General features: G+C 44.2%; 1 protein-coding gene across 2 annotated transcripts in view; it reads left to right on the forward strand.

Annotated features, from left to right (window-relative positions):
* si:ch1073-358c10.1 (mitochondrial peptide methionine sulfoxide reductase) overlaps window positions 1-12,215 on the forward strand; it is a 43,299-nt gene that overhangs the window by 13,244 nt on the left and 17,840 nt on the right. For both annotated transcript variants that reach the window (XM_037746568.1, XM_037746570.1), the window contains exon 4: window positions 2,201-2,305. In XM_037746568.1, coding sequence (XP_037602496.1) covers window positions 2,201-2,305 — 105 coding nt within the window. The remainder of the gene's footprint in view (window positions 1-2,200; window positions 2,306-12,215) is intronic.

Here is a 12,215-nt window from a genome sequence, read left to right on the forward strand (position 1 = left end):
CATGTTGTGCAATGAAGGTTTAATCTGTTTACGAGCACATCTTGTGTGGTTGATGATAATAATAATAATAAAGTTATTTATATATATAGCATTTATATAAGAGAAATTACAAAGTGCTTTACAAGGCAGATCTAAAGAGAACAGAGGATAGAATACAATGCCAAATACACACACATTTCCACATATATATAATTGAAAACTATCCGAATGTGGTCTACAAACTACAAGTAGTCTTCAGTTAAGCTCCAACAGGATGTAACTACTTCTGTGACTTTCTGTAAATTCTTTGAACGCTGCTGGAAACTGTCCGACTTGACCGCAGTTTTTTGTCCCCGCCCCCTGCTGCTGCTGCTGCCGCCTGATCTCATCCACTTTCGAGGCGAGGCACAATTCATCCCGAACGAGCCTAATGTCACCTGTTTTGTTGAGTCAACAGACGGTATAACAACACCATACTGGTACTGTCTTTCCTACTTAGAGATAGAATAACTACTCTCAACAACCACAAGAGGAGGCGTGTAAGGAAAACAAACATAGGTCATTTTAAATGTTTGAACAAGTGCTGTCGTTTTTGTGGCGAGGACATTCCCTTCATGAAGTTTTACTGTACCCAACAAGCAGAGAACAATTAAACAGAAAAAGGGCAACAGGATGTCATGATAATTTGGGAGGCCGTCCTCACCTAGAAGGCCTTTCACCCTGCTGAAGTGCCCTTCAGCAAAACAGATTCTCTAGCGGCTTTAGTGGCATCACTTCTTCTCGCCTTTCACCCCCTTCAGATGGGACAAGCGTTGGAAAATCACGGTGCATATTCACTTTTTTTTTTAGGTTTTGACAGCTAGTTTTGCCGCATTTTCCCTTTTGTACTGCTTCCTATCAGTCTTGTTAATATTCCTGCAAACCCAAAACCAAAACCAACTCACTGCATATGTATGCATACGGTGAGTGTTTCTGTATTGTAAAGGCTGTCCTTGCCAACCTCGGTAGACAATTGGTTGATAGCTCACCTGGGCCTTTGGCTGTGTAAACTGGCACATGTGCTTCCTCTTGCCTCTCCTCTCCCTACAGCTGATGTCCGCCCTGCAGCCTCCCTCTTTTGTTTCTGCACTTTCAGCACCTCCACAGCACACGTGTCACACATCCATGCATTACTTTCATGTCTAACATCGCTGACTTCAACTCTAAACACTGTGTGTGTGTGTGGACACCCTTTTGTCACATTCTTTGAGCCAGATTGTGACATTGTGTACATAGTAAAACTAATATGTCCTTTATTATATGTCGGCATTTTATTATTAAAAAAAGGTGGCTCAAGCAAACACCGACTATTCGTTGTCAGATACTTGTGACAGTCTGCTAGTATCCACTGAAAAGCATGCCCGTTCTTATTTTTAGGTAGCAACTGTTTAAACAGGTGAAGTCTGGCATGCTCATTTGGCGTGAGATGATCCTCTGTTTGTGCCAAGTGTCATTTAGAGACAGAAAGTGGGTCTCAGGCCAGATGCATGAATTTGGCAGCCTTTCTCCTATTGTCTGCAATGCACCTGATGCATCTATCTGTGTGGGCACGTCTGTGTGTGTGTACACCTGTGCACGTGTCTGTATAATGTGTGAGAGAAGGGGAACGGCTACTATTGATACAATCCTATGCTAACACGTCTGTATTTACGTTTAGCAAAGGTATACGTTTGCGTTGAGGTGTGTTAGTACACCTTTTTTCTGCTGTGAATGTGTGCGTGTGTGCACGTGCACCTGCATGTGAGACCTAAAGCCTCCCCCCAGTTTGAGGATGCCTGCAGGCAGCTTGTTGAAGCTTTGGGGTCCTGGCAGCTGCACACAAGAGCGAGTGTCTGTGTGCTTTTGGCAACTTTCACCATAAGCTTTAACCTTTACTGTGCCTTCTCTCTCTCTCTGTATCTGCACATCTCTTTATCACTCTATCTCTTTCTCTCCCTTTTGTGCCGTAAATGTGGAGTCAACCTGAATGTCTTCTACCCGTAGCACATTCACTCAAAGACGCCTACACCGAACACACAAGATCAAAATCTCTCCTCTGCAATTCTCAACACGCAGTTTTTCCAGTTTGAGACATGAAGACATCTTGATTTTGGTGTCGATTGTTGTGTCCAAGGAGGAGAAGGAGCGTAAACACCACACAACTTGATTTTGATTTAATGCACGTTTGTGATTCTCCTTTTAGGTCAGACGGGTCACGCCGAGGTGGTGAGGGTGGTCTTCTCCCCTAAAGACGTCAGCCTCGAGGAGCTGCTCAAGCACTTTTGGGAACGCCACGATCCCACACAAGGTAGCAACACGCGCATGACACACACATACCCAAAAAGGTCGCCCTCAAATAAGACCCGTCCCGAGGGTCACGGGGTGTATTAGAGCAGAAGGATGATGCCCAGACGTGTGCCTGCGTGTGCGTTGTGATGGGGGGGGAGGGGTCTCGTGGGTGTAAGTCAATGCCAGACAGTGTTAATGTGTCTGAGATCCAGCCATCCATGGAGAGACACACCAGTGTGGTGCATGTTCAAGCCCTAAAATAAAAACCCCTCTCTGTGTTAGAGCATGTGCATGGCATGTATTTACTTTTGTGATACTAAATTTGGTCTTTTCTGGGTTGAATAATGTTTGTGAATTTTTGTTTTATTGTGCATAGTGCGTTTCATGGGTGGGTTTTAATCCCTTGACGGCAATTGGGAAGTTGTTAATCAAGGGAAACTGGTGCTGTGACGGTGACATTTGCAAATACTTTTTTGACTCAGGTTGGGTTCTGATCCATATTCCTGCACCGCACACTCGGAATATGTTATAGCATTTGAATCCTGGTCTCCTTTTTAATGACACACGTCTCTTCCCCGCCCGTCTCTCAACCCCCCACCTCCAGCGGCAACAAGAACCCCATCCCCCATAACCCATCTCTCTCCATCTCTTCGAGGTCTCTTGCTCTCTTGTTTTCTCTGCTCACTGGAGGAGGTGATGTAAGAACATTAATGCACCGAGAGGCCACAGGGATGGTGTGTGTGTGTGTGTGAGAGAGAGAGTGAGAGAGTGAAAGGACAGGCAAAAAGGTACTCTGTTCACTCATATTGAATGTAGGGAGGGGCATGACAAGTTGGGAAGAAATGGATCAAAGATTCATAGGCCCGACCTTCAGCCTTAAAACAGGCTCACACGTACTCGGTGACGTTGCCCACATCAGTCTCTGTCATCTCTTTTTGCATCTGTCATGGTTGTTTTCTCACACGCCGCGTGACCTAAATACACTAAAACGTCGGCCATGTTTGTGCATCTACCACAAAAAAGCTGACAGAACGGCCGTATGTTTTCATTCTTCACTTCACCTGTTCAAGTAGAAGTGGGTTGACAATAAAAAAGAGGCAGAGGCGGAAGTGAGAGAACCACATCATCCCGATCAGAAGAGATTCTTCCGTTCGCCGTAGCCAAGGGCAGAGACACATCTTACTACGGGCGAGGGCACAGGCAGAGTCGAGCCGACACGCCACGGGGCAAAGGCAGTGAGGCCAGAAGAGTAGTCATGCATTTCCCCTGACTCACTGCCTTGTCTCATCTCATGTTTTATTAATAGCATGCAGCTTATTGACTATAAACGACTATGAATATTTGTTTTGTTACAGTTAAGACCGGGCGACATATTTCGAAATAACCACAAAGTATACTTTTTTTTTTTTTTCTAGGAGTGTTACTCCTTGTGCGTGACTTAAATGTGAATCCCTGCCGTTTTCTCGATTCTGGGTTCACGTGTAGCAGAAATTCCTCTGATTTGACAAATGTGGCGTGGAGTGGTGGAAAGGGGCCCGCTGGCTGTGCCTTCACGCATGCTTAAGCTCCAATTTATTCTGTCCACCTTCGAGCCGGGCTTAAAAGAGAATGGAGAAATTAAGGGAAGTTCGCTCTTTTTCCCTTTCAACTGCACAGACTCACCAGAGATCATCACATATGGAGACGAGCCCAGAAACATTACGGATTCTGTTTTCTCCTGACACGATCAACACGGAGCCCATCCTGGTTTATATATATATATATATATATATGTACACTCTATGTTGGTGTGCATGTGGAACTATCACGTACAGATGCAGTTGCATGCCATGCTTCCTTTTTAATGCGTGGGTGTGTGTCTGAAAGTGTGCATGCACATATGTGTGTGTATGTGTTTGGAGATCTGTGCCTCTCTGCTTTGCCTCAGTTCAAAAGGGTTTAGTCCCGACAACGTGATGTCGGGCTGCGTCAGCTCCACCAATCCCAGCCTGGATAGCAACATTAGCAGCCAATCAGAAACTCCCAGCAGCCTTTGCTGTGTGCCCTCTTTCCATATTCAGCAACACTAGTCTCAATCTGCTGGCTTCCCTGGGATGTTGCATAAAGACCCCCCATTCAACACGCTCCCATATTATAAGTTTCTTACGTCTGCAACTCTTCAGTAACGTACCATAAAGAGTGTGTGTGTGTGTGTGTGTGTGTGTGTGCATGGAGACACTCGAGCGCGGATGAACTCTCGACAGTCAAAGTGACATCTGCACGTCGGAGGGCAACGGCAGCTCCGTGTCGTTGTGGGGGTTGAAAAACATGATTTGATGTATTTAGAAGGATCACTGGTGAGATGCAAACACATCTCGCTGTTCTTTCACACACTGCGGATCAATTGCGCACACATTTCCATACACGAGCATACTGTTCACTTCACATTATGCACAAGTGCTCATTATGCCTACTCATAGACGGCTTTACTCCATTTGTGCGTACATGCGAATAGGCAGCACACACATATACTGTGCATGCAGAGGGTGCACACAGCTGCACCAATGGCATGTCAGTTGGTTTATTGGATACTTCCTTGTTGCAGCACATAGGCCCCGTTTCACTCCCTGTATCCCCCGTCCACTTAGCTCCCAGTAGAGGGTAGAAGCATCTTATCTTTACCCTGCCAACCTGTCAACTCATCCCTCTTTTTTTTACTCTACTGCTACTTCCATAGTCGCACCACCACACTTTTTTGCTCCTTAACCTATTCAAACAGAAGGTCGCCCTTCCTTTTTCTGTGATTTCTTATGCCTCTTTTCTCTTCCACCTTTCAGTTCTTTCCCCCATCCATTTTCCACATTCTTTCCCCAGTTTTCCGCTCTCCTCCTGTCTCATCTCCCCCCCCACCACCACCACCTCACCGTCTCACCTGCACCCCCCCCCCACCCCTCTCCTCTTTGCAGCGAGCAGAGCGGAGGGGCGAGTGAGTGAGCAAACGGCCTGGAGCCCGTCAGCACATCCGCAGAGCAGCGCAGTGAGTCGACCGCTCCCCGAGGCCATCCGCTCATCACACAAACACACTCGCATCCACTCACTCCACTTTTATCTCTTAGTCACTCTCTCCTCCCTCCCCCACCCCCCACCCTCCACCCCCCGTTCTCCCATCTCTTCCTCCGTTCCCCTCCCCGCCGCCCCTTCTTCTTCTTCTTAACAACCGAGGCTTTTCCCCTCCTCTTTGTTTCCTCCTCATCTCTTTTCCTCTCCTTTCCTTCCTCTTGCCTCGTTCCCTCCATCCTCTCTATGTTTTTTTTAGGCCATGCAGTATTTATGGTGTGGGCTGCTGGTGCTGCGTCAGTGAACAGCGGTAGACACAAAAACACGAAATGCACAGCTAAGATGGCCGAGGCGGCTGTCCTCATTTGATAACGTCTGCACGTGCGCGCACGCTCACCGCTGTAGGTAGACGGTGGAGTCACACGGTAGAAAAGAGATATATCACAGGTCTTTTCGATAGGTAAGTGCTATTCAAAAATCAGTGACGGTGCCCATTTTTATCCATTTGAGCTTTTTCTTTTCTTTATTTTATAAGCTGCGCTGCATGTAGGGTATATAGTCTGCCTTAAAAAGGGCTTATCACACATACAACACAGGCATGGATGGGGTCAGATCACAATATAGACATAAATCAAGCTGTCTTCCATCTGCCTAGTCACGCTGGTGGCAGTTACTTTCTGACAATTAAAATGAGCATGAATATTCCCTTATATAATATCTTCACCCCAGCTGGCTGCGACACACGCCAATTCCCTGTTGGGGTACCCCCGTGTCCCCCAGTGTCACCACATCCCTCAATTTAGGGATGCCCCCAGCCATCTAAAGCCAAACCCCGCAGGAGGTGACCTTGACCCCTGACCTGTGACCTCTGCCACCCCCACACTCCTAACCCAACCACCTTCCCCCTCCGCTGGTTGGCTGAAAATGGCGTGCTCATTACCAGGTGTCAGTTATTACACCCTCACACACGCTGACAGGCCTAATTTATGGAGATTGCGGCACGTGTGTGCACGCTGTGGGGGTTGAGTTATGTGTGTCCGTTTGATTATGTTCAAGTTGTACATTTTTTATAAAGTCAGTTTAGTTTTGTTCGACACAATTCTCAGTATTTTTTGTGCACTTGTTCACCTCGCGTGGAAATAAAAAATACTCTCACAGATAACAACATAATTGAAACAATGTTGGAGAAATAAAATTGAAAAGGAGGCGGGGCGGTGGGAGTAGTGATGAGGAATAAAGAGAGCAAAAAACAAAGATGGTTACAACTTTAAAAAAGAAAAAGCATCAGATCCCAACCTGAGCTGTAATTGTTGATTAAAGACAGAGACCTCAACATCAGTGTTATGCATAATAATGGCTGACACTAAATAACACACACAAACACAGAGACGCACGCAGAGCCTAAATATTTGCAGCGTTAATTTCAGGCTGTCAAGATTGTCATTTGAGTGCTGGAAAATTAAGCATCACCCAAAATCATACCAACTGTAATTAAAAGATTTTTGCTCTGAAATAAAAAAATCAATAGCCTACTCTTTTACAAATATATTGCCTACAGGGAAGTGAAACTGCCTTGACCGAAAATTGAAGAAGTTATAGTGATATAATTACATTTTGAGCAATAATCATCATCATAACATTTTGGTTTACTTCATTTTTAAATTGTTAAATGATAGATGGATAGATACAAATTGAACTCTGATCCCAAAGCGGTGTGTTAGTTATGAGAGTGATAGAAGGTTATGATAGAAATGTTCTACATATATTTGCTGAAACTGCTGACCTGAACTAGGGGTGGGAGAAATAATCGATACAGCACAGTATCACGATAATTTGCGTGGCAATATTGTATCGATACACGGACGTCAAGTATCGATCTTTTATCATACAAACTATTAACCTCTTAAAAAAAAGAGGTATGGCCATTTTCAAAAGGGGTCCCTTGACCTCTGACCTCAAGATATGTGAATGAAAACTCTGAAATGAACGGAGTGAGAATTATATCTTATTAGATAAAACAGCTGTTGACAAATTGCATAATTTGCAGTTGAAAAAAGGTAATAAATTGCATTATATGTTATCACAGCATATTTCAAAATGATTAAAATTGCAGTGAGATCATATCGTGACTTAAGTATCGTGATAATATTGTGATATAACTAACCTGAACTAGGGATGTAAGAAATTATCGATACACATGAGTATCGCGATATTATGATGTGCGAATATAGTGTTTTCTCCAAAACACTATAGATTTTTTATTAACCTCTTAAAAATCTGACGTCCCGCCGTGAGGCCCCACCACTATTCGATCTTTGTGAGTTTGTAGCGGCCTCAGTTTTAAAGCTAGACTGAAGTTACTAACATGATATGAAACTGGAAAATCGCTTGCCGGGAAGGAGGCCAAATAACGCTCCGAAGTTATGCTAAATTTTGGCGAGGAAAACTGTCATGGTCATTTTCAAAGGGGTCCTTTGACGACTGACCTCAAGATGTGTGAATGAAAATGGGTTCTATGGGTACCCACGAGTCTCCCCTTTACAGACATGCCCACTTTATGATAATCACATGCAGTTTGGGGCAAAAAACATGTAGATTTTTGCCTGCAGTAAACATTTGTTGTTTTTGCCTATTCTAAAAATGGTGTATTTCTGGTGTGTTCTTTACACTATGACAGTTTCCCTAAAATTAAATGAAAAAAATTGCAATATATCGCCTTGCTTACAGTTTTTCAATATATCTAAATATAATCCTGAATATTTTTTTTATGGCCAAACTTTAATGTCACACAATATCACAGATTTAAAATACAGCGAATTTAACTTTGCAGCTCTCATCTGGACTGATTTTGAGCACAACAGTAGAACAAGCTCTACTTGTTAGATTTAGATGCAGCTAAAAATAAACAGCGTAAGGGCCGAAGTCACAGTGCTCTGACAACATGCCCAGAACCATGAAGTGATCATGTTAGAGAGCACTGCTCCGGTAGAGGAAATAAAATGGAAGCAGATTTAAAAAAAAAAAAAATGACGATAGTTACTGCAGTAATCTACATGATGTGCATGTGCACCTTAGAGCCATGTACACACACACACACACATGCACGGTACGATTGCCAAGGCACACACTGTTGGTTTAAGGACGCCTCCGTATGTGTAGTGTCACCATCTGACAGCCAGCAGAGCATCGCTCTCTGTTTGGCTCTGTATGTTTGCATATGTCACACACTCACTCCCTTTAGTGCATATATTCTGTGTGTGTTTGCACGTGCAGGAGAGTGTATGTGTGTGTCCGCTGGGGATGCTCTCACCATCCCAACTCCGTACTCTGCCTCTGTCTCCAGCGCGTCAGGAGCGGCTTACATAAGAACAGGGCAAAAATAGCAGCTGAGAGGGGAGAGGAGGAGAGAGGAGGAGAGGGCTCTGCTGGCACGCACACAGTCGTAACGGGACCGCGGGGCACGGCACAACTCCGAGTACTATCACGCACACACACACACACACACATAGAGGGAAGACTGCAGTTATCAGGCGGTGTACTTCTTTATTTTTGTGTACTTCTTTTTGACAGAATAGTAGAAAATAACGATAGCTGGTCAGACTCCATCAGTGTGAAAAACGCCAAATAATCCTCGATGGTGCTCCAGCTTGGGCGCAAATCATTGTTAGGGTTCTCTCTCTTTTAGACCTGAAGTGGGTGTTACATCGTGTGACAGTGTAGGGGAAATGCAGGTAGGGTAGTGGGAAAGCACGAAGTGGTAAAAGAAGAAGAAACAACATCACATTGTTCATTAGCGCTCACTCTTGCTGCAGTCTAATTGGCTCGCACTGCCAAGTGCAATAATTCCGAATTCACTTCAAATGTTTTTTTCCTCCACGCTCAGAAGGATGCAAAAAGTCACCAATTACGCAGAAACATTTCTTAATTGCGGACACTGACAATAGCTTGAATGCTGAAATGTTTATTCTTTCGTCTCTCTAATTAAATGGGGTTTTTTTTGTTGCCTCATTTGCAATCTTTTCTTGTTTTACATCCATTTGAGTGCTCCAGAAATACAGAGGGAGTGAGCTGAAAGACATAGGGAAAGGATGGAGAGGTGCGGTGGTTAACAAACGAAGGATCGTCGTGTAAAAAGACGCCAGGGGGAGAATAAGCCGGGGTCAGGCAGACCGGTTCTGTAGAGGGCCGTTACACGCATCGGTACAGTCATTTCTATCTCTGTATCTTCATCTTCTCCTCCTTTCTTACCAGTTCTTCACCAGCGTCCCTTTTAATCTGATTGTGTTTTCTCCTTACTGTTTCATCTCCTTTTTTTTTTTTTTTTAGCCTACAACTTAAAATCACAAGCCTGGCTGTGCTTTTGTGCAACCTCTCTTCTCGACCACAATGTACAGTATGAACACACAAGATATATGCACTTGGCAACAGAGAAAAAGGGAATGGAAGGTGGAGGAGCCAAAGACAAAAAAGTGAATGAGCACAGTTTGCAGAAGGAAAGGAGTGAAGGTGAAGTTGGAAGTGGAAGAAGGCTTTTATCCTCAAACAGCCAGCAGGGACAAGCTGAGCGGAGCCATTTTTTTTTGCGTGCAAGGGTAAACACTAGAAGAGATTTTACAGAGTTGCAAGAAATCTCAGCGGGTTTATACACAACAAGCCCAAAAAGTGTACGCAGGTTTGTGCATGAATGTCTGTTGGAGGGAGCAGCGACTCCCTCTGAGACTTGAAATACCCCACCTCCCTCCCATTTTGTCTGATTTTGTCTTTTGTGTTGAGGGGGCTACTTTTAAATTTTCTTATTTAGGAGGGAGGGGGGTATATTAATTAATATTTTTGGCTTTGTGGGCGTAGGTCAGTGACCCTGAGAGGCGGTGTGTGTACGTGTGTGTGCGCGTGTGTCACCCGTAGCCCCTCCCCTTCTGTCCACCCCCCATTACCCTCTGCTTTCAGAGGCACGGCTCTCATGAATAATGCAGAGAGAACAGGGAGGCTCTCATTAATAATTACTGCCGCCTTTGATGGATGGAGAAAATAACGAAGGGGGCTGTTAAAAATGGAGAGAGCAAGAGAGAGACGGCGGCGGAGGCGGGAGGGGGGGAATCTGAGTTTTTTGTTGGGTGGTATTTGTTACCGTTGTAGTTCTTTGAGGACTCTTATGGGGATGGATTTGGACTTAGTATAATCAAAACCCAGGCGGATGTTTTGGCTGTTGTTAATATTTTGATTAGGGAGCAACTCCTCGTCTGATGGTGGAGGGATCTCTGAAGATGTGATGAATCTTAATTGTCTTTGTGTTGGAAGCAGCTCCTACCACACAAGGGTGTTTGTCTCTTGACTTTTCTTTGATATTCCATATCATTAACCATTTCTTTTTGTGATGAAAAGCCATTGCCGTCTTTACTTTATTATATGAGATGTTAAATATCTACCTTTCCTGCAAAGTAGGAAATCAATTCTTTTAGTTCTGCTGTAAAATTGCTTTAATCAAATTACAGCAGTCAAACCAGCAGTTTCATGATATATGAGGTTTATATCATAGGTTTTCCTCTCATGATTAATATGCATGTTTTGTCCATGCATGATCTTGCACATGTATACACAAGCATAGCTGCCTGTGTGTGTATGAGCTGGTCAGAAGCTCGGGGTCAGCAGCGAAGGTCACAGGGAGTAGCAAAGCTACAAGACCCCTGCCAGCCAGCCAATCAGAGTAAAGGCTCTGGTGGGCAGCCAATGGCGGAGTGGCTCAGTGGCCTTTGATGGAGGGGCCACCATTAGCCTCGTCACTGAACAACAGCGCTGGGGGCAAGATGGCCGACATCCAACACTGCAGAGATGGAGAGAGAAAGAGGGTGAGGGTAGAGATGGATGCAGAGACGGAGGGAGACAAATGAGAGAGTGGGTTGGATTGTTAATGGTACAATAAAGGCAAAAAATAAATGGAAAGAAGCTGAATTAGAAAATGTGTGTTTATGAAATAGTAGAATATGAAATCAGGGATGTTGTTTTTTAGCCGCTCTAGCAGGATGGCACTATGGTGGTCTGTAGGTTGGTCCACCATTTTGGTCCAGACGGAAATATCTCAACAGTTATCGGATGGATCGTCATGAAATTTGGTGCAGACATTCATGATGAATTTTAATAATTCTGGTGGTGCTGACTCCTCATCTAGTGGGCTCACCAAATCTTAATTTTGTTCAATATTTTTGTTACTGGTTTATGACCAAATACCTGCAAAACTAATGACATTCCTACCGGCCTCAGCTGTTATGCTGTGTCGCAATTCAGATACTCCCAAAAAACACACTTCCATGTTCTACACTATGTACTTACTTGTGTAGTGCGTGAATTTCGACAGGGTTATGTTGTCTCAAATCAAACACAGCTGTTTTGCACTTAAAGGACACGACGACCGCAACATTTGACCGCTTCTTTTTCTTCTTTTTAATGGCAAATTGCAATCGGGCCGAGCATTACCGGCAACATTGGATTGCAATTATCGCGCGCCACAATATTTGCCAGCTTGTTTCCGCACTTGAATATTAAAACTGAATAAAAATGAATGTTATTTTACTTGTGCCCCCTGTTTCACGCAAGGTGGAAAACATGCCACCATTTTCACAAGTTCAGTGGTCCCTCCCCTTCTGCTACGTAGCCAAGATGGTGACCATTGAGGGTGAGAAGTGCATCAGTACAGTAAACCATCTGGATACTCATAGTGCACTGTATTTTGCCATACTTAATACAATACGATAGTAAGTGTTCGCATACTAACACACTAACCTAAGATGGCAATGGCATGTTAGTGATTGTGTCATGGTAACTGGTAAAAGGATTTATTGTTGGGTCAAGGGGATTTAATTCAAACTAAGCCAACAACATGCACTTAATACCTGCGC

This window comes from Sebastes umbrosus, chromosome 16 (assembly GCF_015220745.1).
Source record: "Sebastes umbrosus isolate fSebUmb1 chromosome 16, fSebUmb1.pri, whole genome shotgun sequence".
NCBI lineage: Eukaryota > Metazoa > Chordata > Actinopteri > Perciformes > Sebastidae > Sebastes > Sebastes umbrosus.